General features: G+C 46.0%; 1 protein-coding gene across 9 annotated transcripts in view; it reads left to right on the forward strand.

The window, feature by feature from the left end:
* The window catches only part of WIPF3 (WAS/WASL interacting protein family member 3), a 157,000-nt gene that overhangs the window by 84,972 nt on the left and 57,552 nt on the right, over positions 1-14,476 (forward strand). For 8 of the 9 annotated variants that reach the window (XR_008843957.1, XM_056519901.1, XM_056519898.1 and 5 more), the window contains one exon: positions 8,951-9,052. Coding sequence is in view for 8 of the 9 variants with exons in the window: in XM_056519901.1 (XP_056375876.1) it covers positions 8,975-9,052 (78 nt within the window). In the remaining variant the exon portion in view is untranslated. Of the gene's footprint in view, positions 1-5,934; positions 5,958-8,950; positions 9,053-14,476 lie in introns of those variants that run through there. The other variant, XM_056519903.1, reaches the window with a different exon arrangement.

Consider the following 14,476-nt stretch of genomic DNA (forward strand, 5'->3'; position numbering starts at 1 on the left):
AATGATATAAAAAGTGACCAAAAATGCACTATTTTGGACTTTGGAATTTTTTGGCGCGCACGCCATTGACCGAGCGGTTTAATTAATGATATATTTCTATAATTAGGACATTTCCGCACACGGTGATACCATATATGTTTATTTTTATTTACACTGTGTTTTTTTCCATTGGAAAAGGGGGGTGATTCAAACTTTTAATAGGGGAGGAGTTAAATGATCTTTATTCACTTTTTTTTTTCACTTTTTTTTTGCAGTGTTATAGGTCCCATAGGGACCTATAACACTGCACACACTGATCTTCATCATTGATCACTGGTTTCTCATAAGAAACCAGTGATCAACGATTCTGCCGCATGACTGCTCATGCCTGGATCTCAGGCACTGAGCAGTCATTCAGCGATCGGACAGCGAGGAGGACGGTAGGGGCCCTCCCGCTGTCCTGTCAGCTGTTCAGGATGCCGCGATTAGCCGCGGCTATCCCGAACAGCCCGACTGAGCTAGCCGGCCACTTTCGGTTTCGCTTTTAGCCGCGCGGCTCAGCTCTGAGCGCGCGGCTAAAGGGTTAATAGCACGTGGCGCCGCGATCGGCGCTGCGCGCTATTAGAGGCGGGTCCCGTCTTCACCATGACGCCGGGCCCGCCGTGATATGACGCGGAGTTACTGTGTAACCCCACGTTATATCAGGAGAGCAGGACCAAGGGCGTACCTGTACGCCCTTGGTCCTTAAGGCGTTAAAGGCTACTGGGGTCAAAAAATGGCAATTAAAAAATTTTGAAAAAGTTCTGAATTTTTTTAAATTTGTAAAACATGACAGAAACTATACAAATCTGGCATTGCTGTAATCAGGCCAGCCTAAAGTATCAAAACAACATGTTAGCTCAACCACAAGGTAAATGGTGTAGAAAAGAAAACCACCAAATCTGCAAAATTATCTTTTACTATTTCAATTTCACTTCACCGATTATATAAATATATATATATATATATATATATATATATATATATATAATTTTTTTTTTTTTTTTTCCCCGGAGCATATGTTATTGAAAAAGTAAAAGGTATCATTATAGTAGGTAGTTATGGCTATTATAGGGCGAGGAGGAAAAAACGAGAGTGTAAAAGCGAAAATTGGCCCGGACAAGTGGATCGTCAAAAGTTGATTTTGCTCCGTTTTAGTCCCGTGGACAAGTAGTTTTTTATTAAATTTCCACACCCCTGTGGGGGGGATTCAACATTTGTTTATTATATCACAGTCGCATATTGAAATCACAATATTTACCCCCATAATCTCAATATGACATTTTCCCCAAATCGTGCAGCGCTAAGATACTGATCCGCTATAGAAATAAACCACCAATGATCTATTGTGTATGTGCCCCTTAAGATGCCAATACAGTTCTGTGGTATCTGGTACCAAGATGTTATCAGCAAATCCTATCAGTCCAGTAATTTGTGACTTGCAGCATTCATGGGTCCCGTTTGTTTTACCAGCACGTCCCATCGATAGTTCAGAACGGCGTGTGCATTATCCTGCTGAAAGAGACTACTGCAATTAGGCAATACTGGTGCCATGAAAGGGAGCACTTGGTCTGCAACAATGTTGGTAGTTGGTACATGGCAAAAAAAAAACATCCATATGAATGCCAAGACCCAAAATATCCTAGCAGTACATTACCCAATGATACATTCTAATACTGCCAGTTTTCTTTTACATAATGTACCCTGGTGCCATCTCTTCTCTCTCTAGTATGTGACACAAATGCAAATGTATGTCCAAATGATACTAAGGAAAATGTGAATATTCAGTCCAGGCTCTGTTCTTACATTGCTGTGCCATGCAATGATGCCCACTGTAGCCACCTTTGGCATTGTACATGGGCACTCTGACTGGTCTGCAGCTATGCAGCCCCATAAACAGCGAGCTGTTGTCACGATTCGGCTTCCAGGTAGTGGATCCTCTGTGCCAGAGAGGGATTGGCGTGGACCGTGCTAGTGGACCGGTTCTAAGCCACTACTGGTTTTCACCAGAGCCCGCCGCAAAGCGGGATGGTCTTGCTGCGGCGGTAGTGACCAGGTCGTATCCACTAGCAACGGCTCACCTCTCTGGCTGCTGAAGATAGGCGCGGTACAAGGGAGTAGGCAGAAGCAAGGTCAGACGTAGCAGAAGGTCGGGGGCAGGCGGCAAGGTTCGTAGTCAGGATGGGTAGCAGAAGTTCAGGTACACAGGCTTTGGACACACTAAACGCTTTCACTGGCACAAGGCAACAAGATCCGGCAAGGGAGTGCAAGGGAGGAGACTAGATAAAGGCAGGGAGCAGGTGGGAGCCAATTAAGCTAATTGGGCCAGGCACCAATCATTGGTGCACTGGCCCTTTAAGTCTCAGAGAGCTGGCGCGCGCGCGCCCTAGAGAGCGGAGCCGCGCGCGCCAGCACATGACAGCAGGGGACCGGGACGGGTAAGTGACCTGGGATGCGATTCGCGAGCGGGCGCGTCCCGCTGTGCGAATCGCATCCCCAACGGCCAACACAGTGCAGCGCTCCTGGTCAGCGGGACTGACCGGGGCGCTGCAGGGAGAAAGACGCCGTGAGCGCTCCGGGGAGGAGCGGGGACCCGGAGCGCTAGGCGTAACAGTACCCCCCCCCTTAGGTCTCCCCTTCTCTTTGTCCGGTAACTGCCTCCCCTGGGATGAGGACACCGGGAAAGAATGGAGGGTTTCCTCAACGGCAGGCAGTACAGCAGGAGTGGGAATGGGGAGGGAGGGCAGAGGGCGAGGCCTGGCACGGGGCAGTGTGACACCAGGACGGGGGCCATGGGGAGGCACAGAGGCTTGCCTGATGGGACTGGGAGGGGGGGAGAGGCACTTCCTGTGGCAGGCAGAGTCCCAGTTCCTGATCTCCCCGGTGGTCCAATCAATGGTGGGGGAATGAAGCCGGAGCCAAGGCAGACCGAGGAGGACCTCAGAAGTACAGTTGGGGAGAATGAAGAACTCAATCCTTTCGTGGTGGGGTCCGATAGACATCAGGAGGGGTTCTGTGCGGTAACGCACGGTGCAGTCCAATCTGGCTCCGTTGACCGCGGAAATGTAGAGCGGTTTGACGAGACGGGTCACCGGGATGCTGAATCTATTAACAAAGGACTCCAACAAAAAATTCCCGGAGGCACCAGAGTCCAAGCAGGCCACGGCTGAGATGGAGGAGTTGGCTGTAGAGGAAATCCGCACGGGCACCGTGAGACGTGGAGAAGAAGACTTAGAAGCAAAAGATGCCACACCCACGTGAGCTGGGTGCGTGCGTGCGTTTCCCAGGCGTGGAGGACGGATAGGGCAATCCACCAAGAAATGCTCAGTACTGGCACAGTACAGACAGAGATTTTCTTCTCTACGGCGATTCCTCTCTTCCTGGGTCAGGCGAGACCGATCCACTTGCATGGCCTCCTCGGCGGGAGGCCCAGGCGAAGACTGCAAAGGATGCTGTGGGAGAGGTGCCCAGAGATCTAAGTCTTTTTCCTGGCGGAGCTCTTGGTGTCGCTCAGAAAAACGCATGTCAATGCGGGTAGCCAAATGGATGAGTTCTTGGAGGTTGGCAGGAATCTCTCGTGCGGCCAGCACATCCTTGATGCGACTGGATAGGCCTTTTTTAAAGGTCGCGCAGAGAGCCTCATTATTCCAGGATAGTTCAGAAGCAAAAGTACGGAATTGTATGGCGTACTCGCCAACGGAAGAATTACCCTGGACCAGGTTCAGCAAGGCAGTCTCAGCAGAAGAGGCTCGGGCAGGTTCCTCAAAGACACTTCGGACTTCAGCAAAGAAGGACTGGACTGTGGCTGTGGCAGGATCATTGCGGTCCCAGAGCGGTGTGGCCCAAGACAAGGCCTTTCCTGAAAGAAGACTTACTACGAATGCCACCTTAGACCGTTCAGTAGGAAACAAGTCTGACAACATCTCCATATGCAGGGAACACTGAGACAAAAATCCACGGCAGAGTCTGGAGTCCCCATCAAATTTGTCCGGCAGGGACAAGCGGAGGTTAGGAGCGGCCACTCGCTGCGGAGGAGGTGCAGGAGCTGGCGGAGGAGATGGTTGCTGCTGTAGCAGAGGCAGAATTTGCTGTAACATGGCGGTCAACTGCGACAGCTGCTGTCCCTGTTGGGCAATCTGCTGCGATTGCTGAGCGACCACCGTGGGAAGATCAGCGAGACTTGGCAGCGGCACCTCAGCGGGATCCATGGCCGGATCTACTGTCACGATTCGGCTTCCAGGTAGTGGATCCTCTGTGCCAGAGAGGGATTGGCGTGGACCGTGCTAGTGGACCGGTTCTAAGCCACTACTGGTTTTCACCAGAGCCCGCCGCAAAGCGGGATGGTCTTGCTGCGGCGGTAGTGACCAGGTCGTATCCACTAGCAACGGCTCACCTCTCTGGCTGCTGAAGATAGGCGCGGTACAAGGGAGTAGGCAGAAGCAAGGTCAGACGTAGCAGAAGGTCGGGGGCAGGCGGCAAGGTTCGTAGTCAGGATGGGTAGCAGAAGTTCAGGTACACAGGCTTTGGACACACTAAACGCTTTCACTGGCACAAGGCAACAAGATCCGGCAAGGGAGTGCAAGGGAGGAGACTAGATAAAGGCAGGGAGCAGGTGGGAGCCAATTAAGCTAATTGGGCCAGGCACCAATCATTGGTGCACTGGCCCTTTAAGTCTCAGAGAGCTGGCGCGCGCGCGCCCTAGAGAGCGGAGCCGCGCGCGCCAGCACATGACAGCAGGGGACCGGGACGGGTAAGTGACCTGGGATGCGATTCGCGAGCGGGCGCGTCCCGCTGTGCGAATCGCATCCCCAACGGCCAACACAGTGCAGCGCTCCTGGTCAGCGGGACTGACCGGGGCGCTGCAGGGAGAAAGACGCCGTGAGCGCTCCGGGGAGGAGCGGGGACCCGGAGCGCTAGGCGTAACAGCTGTGAAGCATTGTTTGCACTGACACCTTTCTTTCATCGCCACCATTAACTTTTTCGGTAGTTTGTGCTACTATAGCTCTTCTGTAGGAATGGACCAGATGGGCTAACTTTTACTGGCCACATGCATCAAAGAGCCGTAGGCACCCATGACCCTGTCACCAATTCACTTGTTGTTCTTCCTTTGACCATTTTTGGTAGGTACTAACCATTGTATACTGAAACACCTCACAAGACCTGCCAACACCTCACAAGACCTGACATTTTGTTCTGACCCAGTCGTGAAGCCATCATTCGGCCCTTGTCAAAGCCACTCAAAAGCTTATCCTACTTCAAGAATTTACTTCATTTATTGCCTTTCTTTGCCCCCTTCACAGAGGACATTGTCAAAATATCGGTGCTGTTTACTTCACCTCTCAATGGTTTTAATGTTTCCTTTTTGAAATGCTGAGGATATGGTAAATTACTAATGGATACTGGGACTGCATAGCTGTGTTCCGAATACACTTATCTGCATGAAAGGGAAGGTAATGTAAGAGTCAAATGACAGTGGAAGCAGTGATTTGTTTTTCACATTTACGTTTTTACCAGCTGCCTGTGACAGGTGTGTTATGCTGCTATTCTGTATATTCAGCTGCTCCATGTGACAGGACACATAAACAATGTATGTCATTGTACCCCTGTAGAGATTGCAGAGATTTGCATGTTGGCCAGGAGATTATCAGAGCATGTACATGAATAGAGGAACAATGATTCATATTTGGTGAAAAATGTCCGTAGATTCTGGATCAGAATTTATAATTTTAGTGGTGAGTTTCAATTTGAAGAAATGCCCTAATGGCCCATTTCATTCGTCAACACACACTTCTTTAGGTAGACAATCATCCTCCTGAAGAAGTGCATGTTAATGCATGAAACGGCTGTAGAAGTGTCTCGCCCCCACTGTCTTTTGTAATGACCTCCCACTGCATATGTTGAACTGCACCTAAAAAAAATTAGAAATAATTCACAGACAGGTGAGTGCTACTGTTTCTTTCTACCTTTCAATTTTTTATATGTGCACTCTATATGTAGAGCACCCCAGCATGAAAAAGCTGAGATCAGAGCTTGTGTGTTATAGAAGGACATTGAGTTATGTAGTAAAGGTGCAGCAGTGCCAGACCCTTTTCTGATTGTATGATGTGGCTCATAATCATCAGTAAAATCCCCCCCCCCCCCAAAAAAAAAAAACAACAACAACAACAAAGCACTGTTGTGTGTAATGAACATCCTACATTGTTTTCTCACAACTATAAAGCAAAGCCATAATAGAGCCATGTGCATGAGGCCTAATATTGCAATGATTGAATAATATCACCCTCTGAACAATAAGCCATTGGAACACATAGGTTACTTAGTCACTTTTGTCATACAAATATAAAATATACAGGCAATGTATGCATTTTTAATAAACAAAATATTTTTGCCTTTTAAAGAAGCCTATCAAAACTTGCAGAATACATAAGTGACTGCAATTGGGGGCAACATGTAATTTTAATATAATTGCTAGAAACATCGCTGTAATTTACGATAGACGTGTCCTGACATCACCTGCAGCTGGCATGTGGCATGAGTTTTAATGTTAAATTAGAGGTCTGGTGGAATCCATTAGTATAAATCATTGTGTAGTAAACCCAACCCTTATTTATGAACATATCTGTTAAACATAGTTAATTTCTCATTATACTCATCATACTTACCTCATCATACATACGTATATTCGCTAGGCCCCTTGCCCATGCCACATATACTAAAGTATGTCACATGTGTATAACTGTGAAAGAGTTTGACCAAAGGCTATCTCTCCTTACCCCCACATACTCCTACATGCTCGAGTTAGAGTCCCGGTATTCTGAAAGGAGAGAATGGAGTAAGCTGCTGCCAAACCCAACTTATCTTTCTTCAGAACAAAAGGACTAGGCATGATGGAATCTACCTGCTCAATCCTTTGCTCTCCTACTATCTTCTATCAGAAGGCCCATCAGGAGCCCTCATACACATTAGATGCCAGACAGTCCTGATGGAATCAGTGGTTTTGCCCAACACTAATCTAATGTGTTTGCATAGCTTTAGTCTGTTCCCATTTATTACACCTCTTGGACTAGTCATCCGAATGTCCACTTGAGCAGCATGACCTTGAAATGCATTTGGTGAAAATAGGTGCACATATATATATATATATATGGTGTCGGGTGAGGGTAATGTGCAAATTACCCTTTTCGTGATGCCAGGGCATGGTTAGCCTATACACCACCTGTGGTTGAGCCAGCTTCTCCTGCGCCAGGCACTGGGCAATAAGTACCCTGACGCAAGGTTATGGAAAAAGTTACTTTACTGAGGCAGAATAGATGATGAAATCTGTTACAGCTCAGATTGGTATAAAGAGAGGTGCAGGGTGAACCTTGGAAGCTTATCGGCTTGCTGGGACTTGTAGTTGATTGTTCTGTGTAGAATTGACTTGCTGAATGGCAACCCACGCTTGACTTTAGTGACTTCTATGACTGACTGGACTGACTTGACTTGAATTGAATCCCCCAGATTTTAGTTCTTACTGCTAGGCTTGACATTCACCTGGGTGCATGGGTTATTCTTTAGCAGATGTGTGGTTGCAGGATTAGACTTGAGGCCTCCTCAGAACACCTCATAGACTCACTCCAGACTTCTCCAAACTGTACCTCAGCATAAGACTGACCTCCTCTCCTGAACTGAACTCTGAACTCCTACCACACTATCTAAGGTGGGCAGTATGCTATATTCTGTACTGGGTCACCACATACATTTTCCCGTTTCTGGTTTGTTGGCATAGGACCATTGGCTTCATGATAAGTGCTGTCTGTTTCTGTTTTGTATTGTCTCTACCCCACTTTATTGTGTTACTTGCCCTTTGAAACAGCAGACCTTCTGCAAGGAGATTGTGCTTTATCTAATGCATACATTTCACAGTCCATTGGAAACAAAGTAACACAGTTCATGTGACAGATGGGTGTGGGAAGGTAACAACAACAAATTACATATGAAGCACTAACACTGGGAAGGAAATAGAGTGCAATAATAGTGAACACGGAAGTGCAAATAACAATGGAGTTGGAAAAATAAGAGTCTGTTTCTGGTTGTCATGGCAGCATCAATGTTTACATTCCAGGTATTAAAGGGGATATCAGTGCTGAAAAACATATCCCCTATCCTAAGGATAGGGGATAAGTTTCAGATCGTGGGGGATCCGGCTGCTGAGGCCCCCCGCGATCTCCTGTATGGGGCCCCGGCAGCCCACGGGAAAGGGGCATGTTGACCACTGCACAAAGCGGCGGCCAACACGCCCCCTCAATAAAACTCTATGGCAGAGCCGGAGCGGTGCCTTCGGCAATCTCCGGCTCTGCCATAGCGCTGTATTGAGGGGGCGCGTTGGCCGCAGCTTCTTGCGGTGGTCGACACCCGCTATCTGGCCAGCAAGCCGGTGGCTCCGTACAGGAGATCGCGGGCGCCCCAGTGGTCGGACCCCCCTCGATCTAAAACTTATCCCCTATCCTTAGGATAGGGGATACGTTTTTCACCACTGGACTACCCCTTTAGCTATTATCAAAATTGATCACAGGTGAAATGTTGCTTGAGATCTTTTGACCATCATCAATGCATCACATGGGGTGATCCTCAGAAAATACTAATAACCTTCACCATAAAAGGAACATGTTTTACAATTTTCTGCTTTACTGCATTTTTTCTATGACAGATATCTGTTAAAAATACTAGTAGTTTTCCTAAAATGGAATTCTCTTATCACTTTAAAAGTCACAGTTCCCTCAGTCCCAGACAGTCCCACACATTGCACCTTCATAAAGAAAGATAAACGTACTGTATGAACACAACTTGTGCAAAAAGGTAGGGAAGGAAAACACAGAAGAACATTAAGGTTTATAGTATGTTTGTAGCAAATAAGAAATAGTGTTACAATAAATGTTTTTTTTTCTTATAGGTGTGACAAGCAGAAACCTGAACTATGCCAGTCCCTCCACCACCTCCAGCTCCCCCACCACCTGGGCCACCTGCACCCCCTCCACCACCTCTTGCTTCCCAGGTCTTGTATTTTATCTTTGTATTCACATTCCTGAGTAATCATAGTATTATCTGTGTGTAAATAAAAAAATATAAATGATTGAAATAATTTTAGGTATTAGGTCACCTTTTTTTACTAGACTAGACAATCTGCCATCTAAATCTTTCTGGGACCATACAAGTCAGTGTTTATATACTACAGGTAGATACATCAGGGATGTGGAAAAAAAAAAAACTACTTGTCCAAGGGACTAAAACAGAACACAATCTACTTGTCCCTCATGAAAATCCACTTGTCCTGGTACACAAAATAATTTCAATTAAAATAGTACGTACAGTAAATATGGTCTTTATTAGTTTTGGCACTTTCATTTTTTCCTCCTCGCCCTATAATAGCCATAACCAGGGCCGGACTGGCCATCGGGCACACCTGGCAAATTTCCGGTGGGCCGGCCACCTCCCTGCTTGCACTGAATACTCAGGAGCCGCAACTTGCAGTCACAGCTTTTAGAACTGTGACTGCCGCTCTTAGGCTAAGTTTCCACTTGTTTTTTTTTCGGGCAGTTTTTGGATATCTGCCACTGCAGTTTTTGAGCCAAAGCCAGAAGTGTATTCAAAAGGAATAGGACATATAAAGGAAGGACTTATACTTCTCCTCCCTTATGGATGCACTTCTGACTTTGGCTCGAAAACGGCAGTGGCAGTATTCCAAAAACTGCCAGACAAAAAACCAAGTGGAAACTTAGCCCAAGAGCTGTGGGCCGCACTGCACAGTGAAGGAGGAGGCCGGCCCCTTGTCTGTGAGCACAGAGCTGAGGGAGCCCACCGCTGAGGAAGCAGCAGGGATGAACATTGTGAGAGTTATCTAATCTTTCTTCATGGAGGAAGTCTTCTTGTAATCCTCCCTGGAGGCTGTGAGGTAAATTCACCATCATCAGCCCAGGGCCTGGATCTCCTTTGCTTCTCCTGTGTTCTTATCTAGAAGGTTTGTTTCAACTGGTTTAACCCTTACATAGCATGACTAGGGCAGCCAGAGAGGGGTGAAACTTACTGTATTATTTATATGGCAGGAAGTCTGTCCATTCCAAACCATTTTTTTAACCTCCCGAAGCCATGTATTCCTCTGTACTCCACCAGACCCCTCTGTATTCCACCAGACAAGCAAAAATGTAAAATATTTTCAGCTCATCTCCCTTTTGGTCTTGCCCAGATCCAAACTTGACCACACTTTGTACGACACTTTGTACGACGAGTAAAGGAAAATAGCAGATGATCCAGCAATTCCATGTAAATAACTTCAATCTTTTTATTCCAAAACGATTAAAACTTGTGAAGTACATACAAACAACACTTCACCTAGTTGGCAACTTCTCCACCTCTAAGTACGAGTCCCAGAGGGAGGAGTTAGAATACATATGAATATAAAAACACATATTATACATAAAAAAATCACTTGACAGGTTTAAAACAAGCACTCTAACATGAAGGTTCACAAACACTGCGTACGTCCTGTATTAAATTGCAACACGTTTTCGATATAAACAACCGTGGCTTCCGTCACTCATAGCAACGACTGACAACATTCATGGAGACAAAACAAGAATTTTTTTTACAAATCTCACCATAGAATTCAACAAGTGTTACTACATCATGGATCAAAAAGATACATATACATGATTACATCTGTAACACTTGGCCACACCTAATAAAATATTAAATAATGAAACATGAATTCCTTCCTTTCATTGAAGCCAATTGGGGCTCTGGTTTGTAGTGTGAATTGCCAATATGCCTCCCCACTAAGTAATTTTCGCTGTAGGTCTCCTCCTCATGTGGCTTTTTTGACTTTCTCAATTCCATATAGTACTCTAAAACACTCTATGTTGCCACCATGCACTTCTGAAAAATGTAGGAATGCTCCTGACTTGTTTCTGGTACTATTTGTACTACTAGCTTCATAAAGATGTTCTCTAACCCTTGCTTTCCCACATATTTCAGATTACAAGCTATGCACTCTATAATGTACACTATGGCCCTCATTTACTATTGCAAACCCGACAGGTTTTGTCAGGTTGTGCGCCAGATTCTGTTGCATTGCGCCAGACATTCTGTCTGCGCCAGAATTTGTGCCAGAATTGAAAAAACCCTGACTAACTCTCCATTTTGGTAAGAAAACCAGAAAAAGGGGCGTGGACGCAGGAAAAGGGGGCGTTGTCTCTGAAAGGGGCGTGTTCCCTATATTTTTACAAAAACCCAACATATTTACTAAGGTTTCCACATAAAATGTGGTGGATTTGAACTGAGGTAAACCCGACAGATCAGAGCATGTGTACAAAAAGGCAAAGTGTAGGGAAAGGGGAAAATGTAGGGAAACCTTAGTAAATACCATGGAAAATAATTTGTAGGGAATTAAACCCCACAAAGAAACCTACACTCCACTCTTAGTAAATGAGGGCCTATATATGTGTAGAATTACAATTAATGTAGTGTTTTATGTTATAAGTGTGGCAATTAGTGGTATCTGGGAAATTCTTGAATGTTTTCACCACCCCACAGGTTTTCCACCAGGTGGCTCCGCATTTGAAAAAGCCAGCATTCCGTAGCCAAGTATTCACACTCGGCGTTTCAGACACAATTAGGCTGGGAGATAGGCTGTCTCTTAATGTGCTTGCTCCTTTTGGAACTACCGCCACTCCTCGTGCTAATATGTGTGCTAGCTTATCATCCTCTTTTAACAAATGTAAATGTTTGTTGATGACATTACGAATGCTTTTGAAATGGGGATTATATGTTATGGCCAAAACCAGCTTGTTGAATGTATATTTGTCCTGTACCTGGACTCTACGTTTACCGCTGGGTGTAAGTAATTCTTCTCTATCCTTTCATTGCACAAAACTTTTTAGTTGACTATGATTATAGCCTGTTTTATGTAAGCGATCTTCCAGAGCTTGGGCTTCTTCCAGATAAACTGATTGTCTGGTGCAATTGTGTTTGAGCCTAGTGAGTTCCCCCCCACTGGTATCGCTCTAATAGTTTATATGGGATGATTGCAATTGTGTTGCCTGAGATTGGTTTTCTATACGTGGATGTTTGTATGTTCTGACCAGGGATCCCTGTAAGTTTTAAGTCCAGGAAGTTGACAGTGTTAAGATCAGCATGAAGAGTCAATTTTAGGTTGAAGGTATTGGAAATTAAATGATCCAGGAACAGTAGTATGGAAGACAAATCCCCCCTCAAAATATGGAGGAAATCATCTATGAATCTTCCATACCACTGCAAATGATCTGAAAATGGGTTATTAGCTAAAAAATGACATGTTCCTCCCAATATGACATCGTAAGGTTTGCCAATGAGGGGGAGTGTCTTGCCCCCATTGACACTCCACTCCGCTGTATAAATATTTTTTTTTAATCAAAACAGAAATAATTATGTGACATGAGGAATGTTACGCCGAGCGCTCCGGGTCCCCGCTCCTCCCCGGAGCGCTCACGGCGTCTCTCTCCCTGCAGCGCCCCGGTCAGTCCCGCTGACCGGGATCGCTGCTCTGACATGGCCGTCGGGGATGCGATTCGCACAGCGGGACGCGCCCGCTCGCGAATCGCATCCCAAGTCACTTACCCGTCCCGGTCCCCTGCTGTCATGTGCTGGCGCGCGCGGCTCCGCTCTCTAGGGCGCGCGCGCGCCAGCTCTCTGAGACTTAAAGGGCCAGTGCACCAATGATTGGTGCCTGGCCCAATTAGCTTAATTGGCTTCCACCTGCTCCTTGGCTATTTCTGATCACTGCCCCTGCACTCCCCTGCCGGATCTTGTTGCCTTTGTGCCTAGAGAAAGTGTTTACTGTGTTTGTCCATACTGTGTACTTGACCTCCTGCTATTGCCATATTGACTACGATCCTTGCTGCCTGCCCCGACCTTCTGCTACGTCCGACCTTGCTCCTGTCTACTCCCTTGTACCGCGCCTATCTTCAGCAGTCAGAGAGGTTGAGCCGTTGCTAGTGGATACGACCTGGTTGCTACCGCCGCTGCAAGACCATCCCACTTTGCGGCGGGCTCTGGTGAAAACCAGTAGCAGCTTAGAACCGGTCCACTAGCACGGTCCACGCCAATCCCTCTCTGGCACAGAGGATCCACCTCCTGCCAGCCGAATCGTGACAAGGAACCATGTGACTTGTTTAATAAATTCACATAAATCTTTGGTGTACTTGTTGTGGTGATCCAAGTGGTATCCTAGGGCTTCTAATGCTATGGACCATAGTATACACCGATACAACATCGCAAGTTAACCAACACCACTCTGATCTCCACACAACAGCACCCAGACTCTCCAAAACATCCCGGGAGTCCTGTAGGTAACCCGGGACCCGCTGCACAAGGGGTTGTAACATCTGATCCAGCCAAAGGGATAAGCTTTCTAGAAGGGACCCATGGCTGGTTACTATGGGTCGCATGGGAGGTAGGTTAACCCCTTTGTGTGCTTTACTGATTAATACATTTAACGCCTCATCTTCCTTAAGAAGAATTTCTAATTCACTAGTGAATTTTAGAGTAGGATCTGCCGATAATTTACCATACACATTTTCATCTGATAGTAACTCCCATATCTGGGCTATATAATCACATTTGTCCATGACAGTTACTAAACCTCCTTTGTCAGACATACAGATCATAACATCCTCTTGCAATTCCCTTAAAGGGGTATTCCAGGATTTTTTTTAAATTTGACTATGCTACAGGGGCTGTAAAGTTAGTGTAGTTCATAATATAGTGTCTGTACCTGTGTGTGACGGTTTTCTCACAATTCTTCTGTGATTTCCACTCCAATATTTATTTTTATCAGCATACAAAATTACTGTTGTCTCGGATTTTTCCCAAGTTGCAATGCCGCCGAAACCTGACTCACTAGTCAGCTGATGATAGGGAGCCTGTCTGCTTCAATGGGTGGAGGGATCGCTTGGTGGGAGAGAGATCAATATGCAACAGCTGTAGGCACCCTGATTGAAAACCACACTGATTTGAATGGATGCAGCTCATTTATGTTTCAATGGGTGGGGTGGCTGATGTGTGGGTGGGAGGAAGATGGAATTGTGGGATTTGTAGTCAAAAAAAGAAAAGCCAAACAGGTTCACAAACAGCTAGCCACAGTGTTATGGTAATCTCACAACATAGCCCTTTAGCCTCAAGACAAGTGCAGATCCTTCCTAAGCATGTCCATTACTGTCTGCCAGGTACATACTAAAATCACCTTATGCTGGATAACCCCTTTAATACTGTACGTTGTGCAGCATCTAAGTTGTTGAACTTTTTAGATTTAGTTTTATTATATAGAATTGCAAGTTCCTGTTCTATAACTTCTTGCAATTTGTCCATCCCTTCTGTGCGTGACTGAATCTGATAGAAAAATAGATTTCTAATCCTATGATTTATATTTCTTTCTATGTCCCTTGTT

This window comes from Hyla sarda, chromosome 5 (assembly GCF_029499605.1).
Source record: "Hyla sarda isolate aHylSar1 chromosome 5, aHylSar1.hap1, whole genome shotgun sequence".
Classification (NCBI taxonomy): Eukaryota; Metazoa; Chordata; class Amphibia; order Anura; family Hylidae; genus Hyla; species Hyla sarda.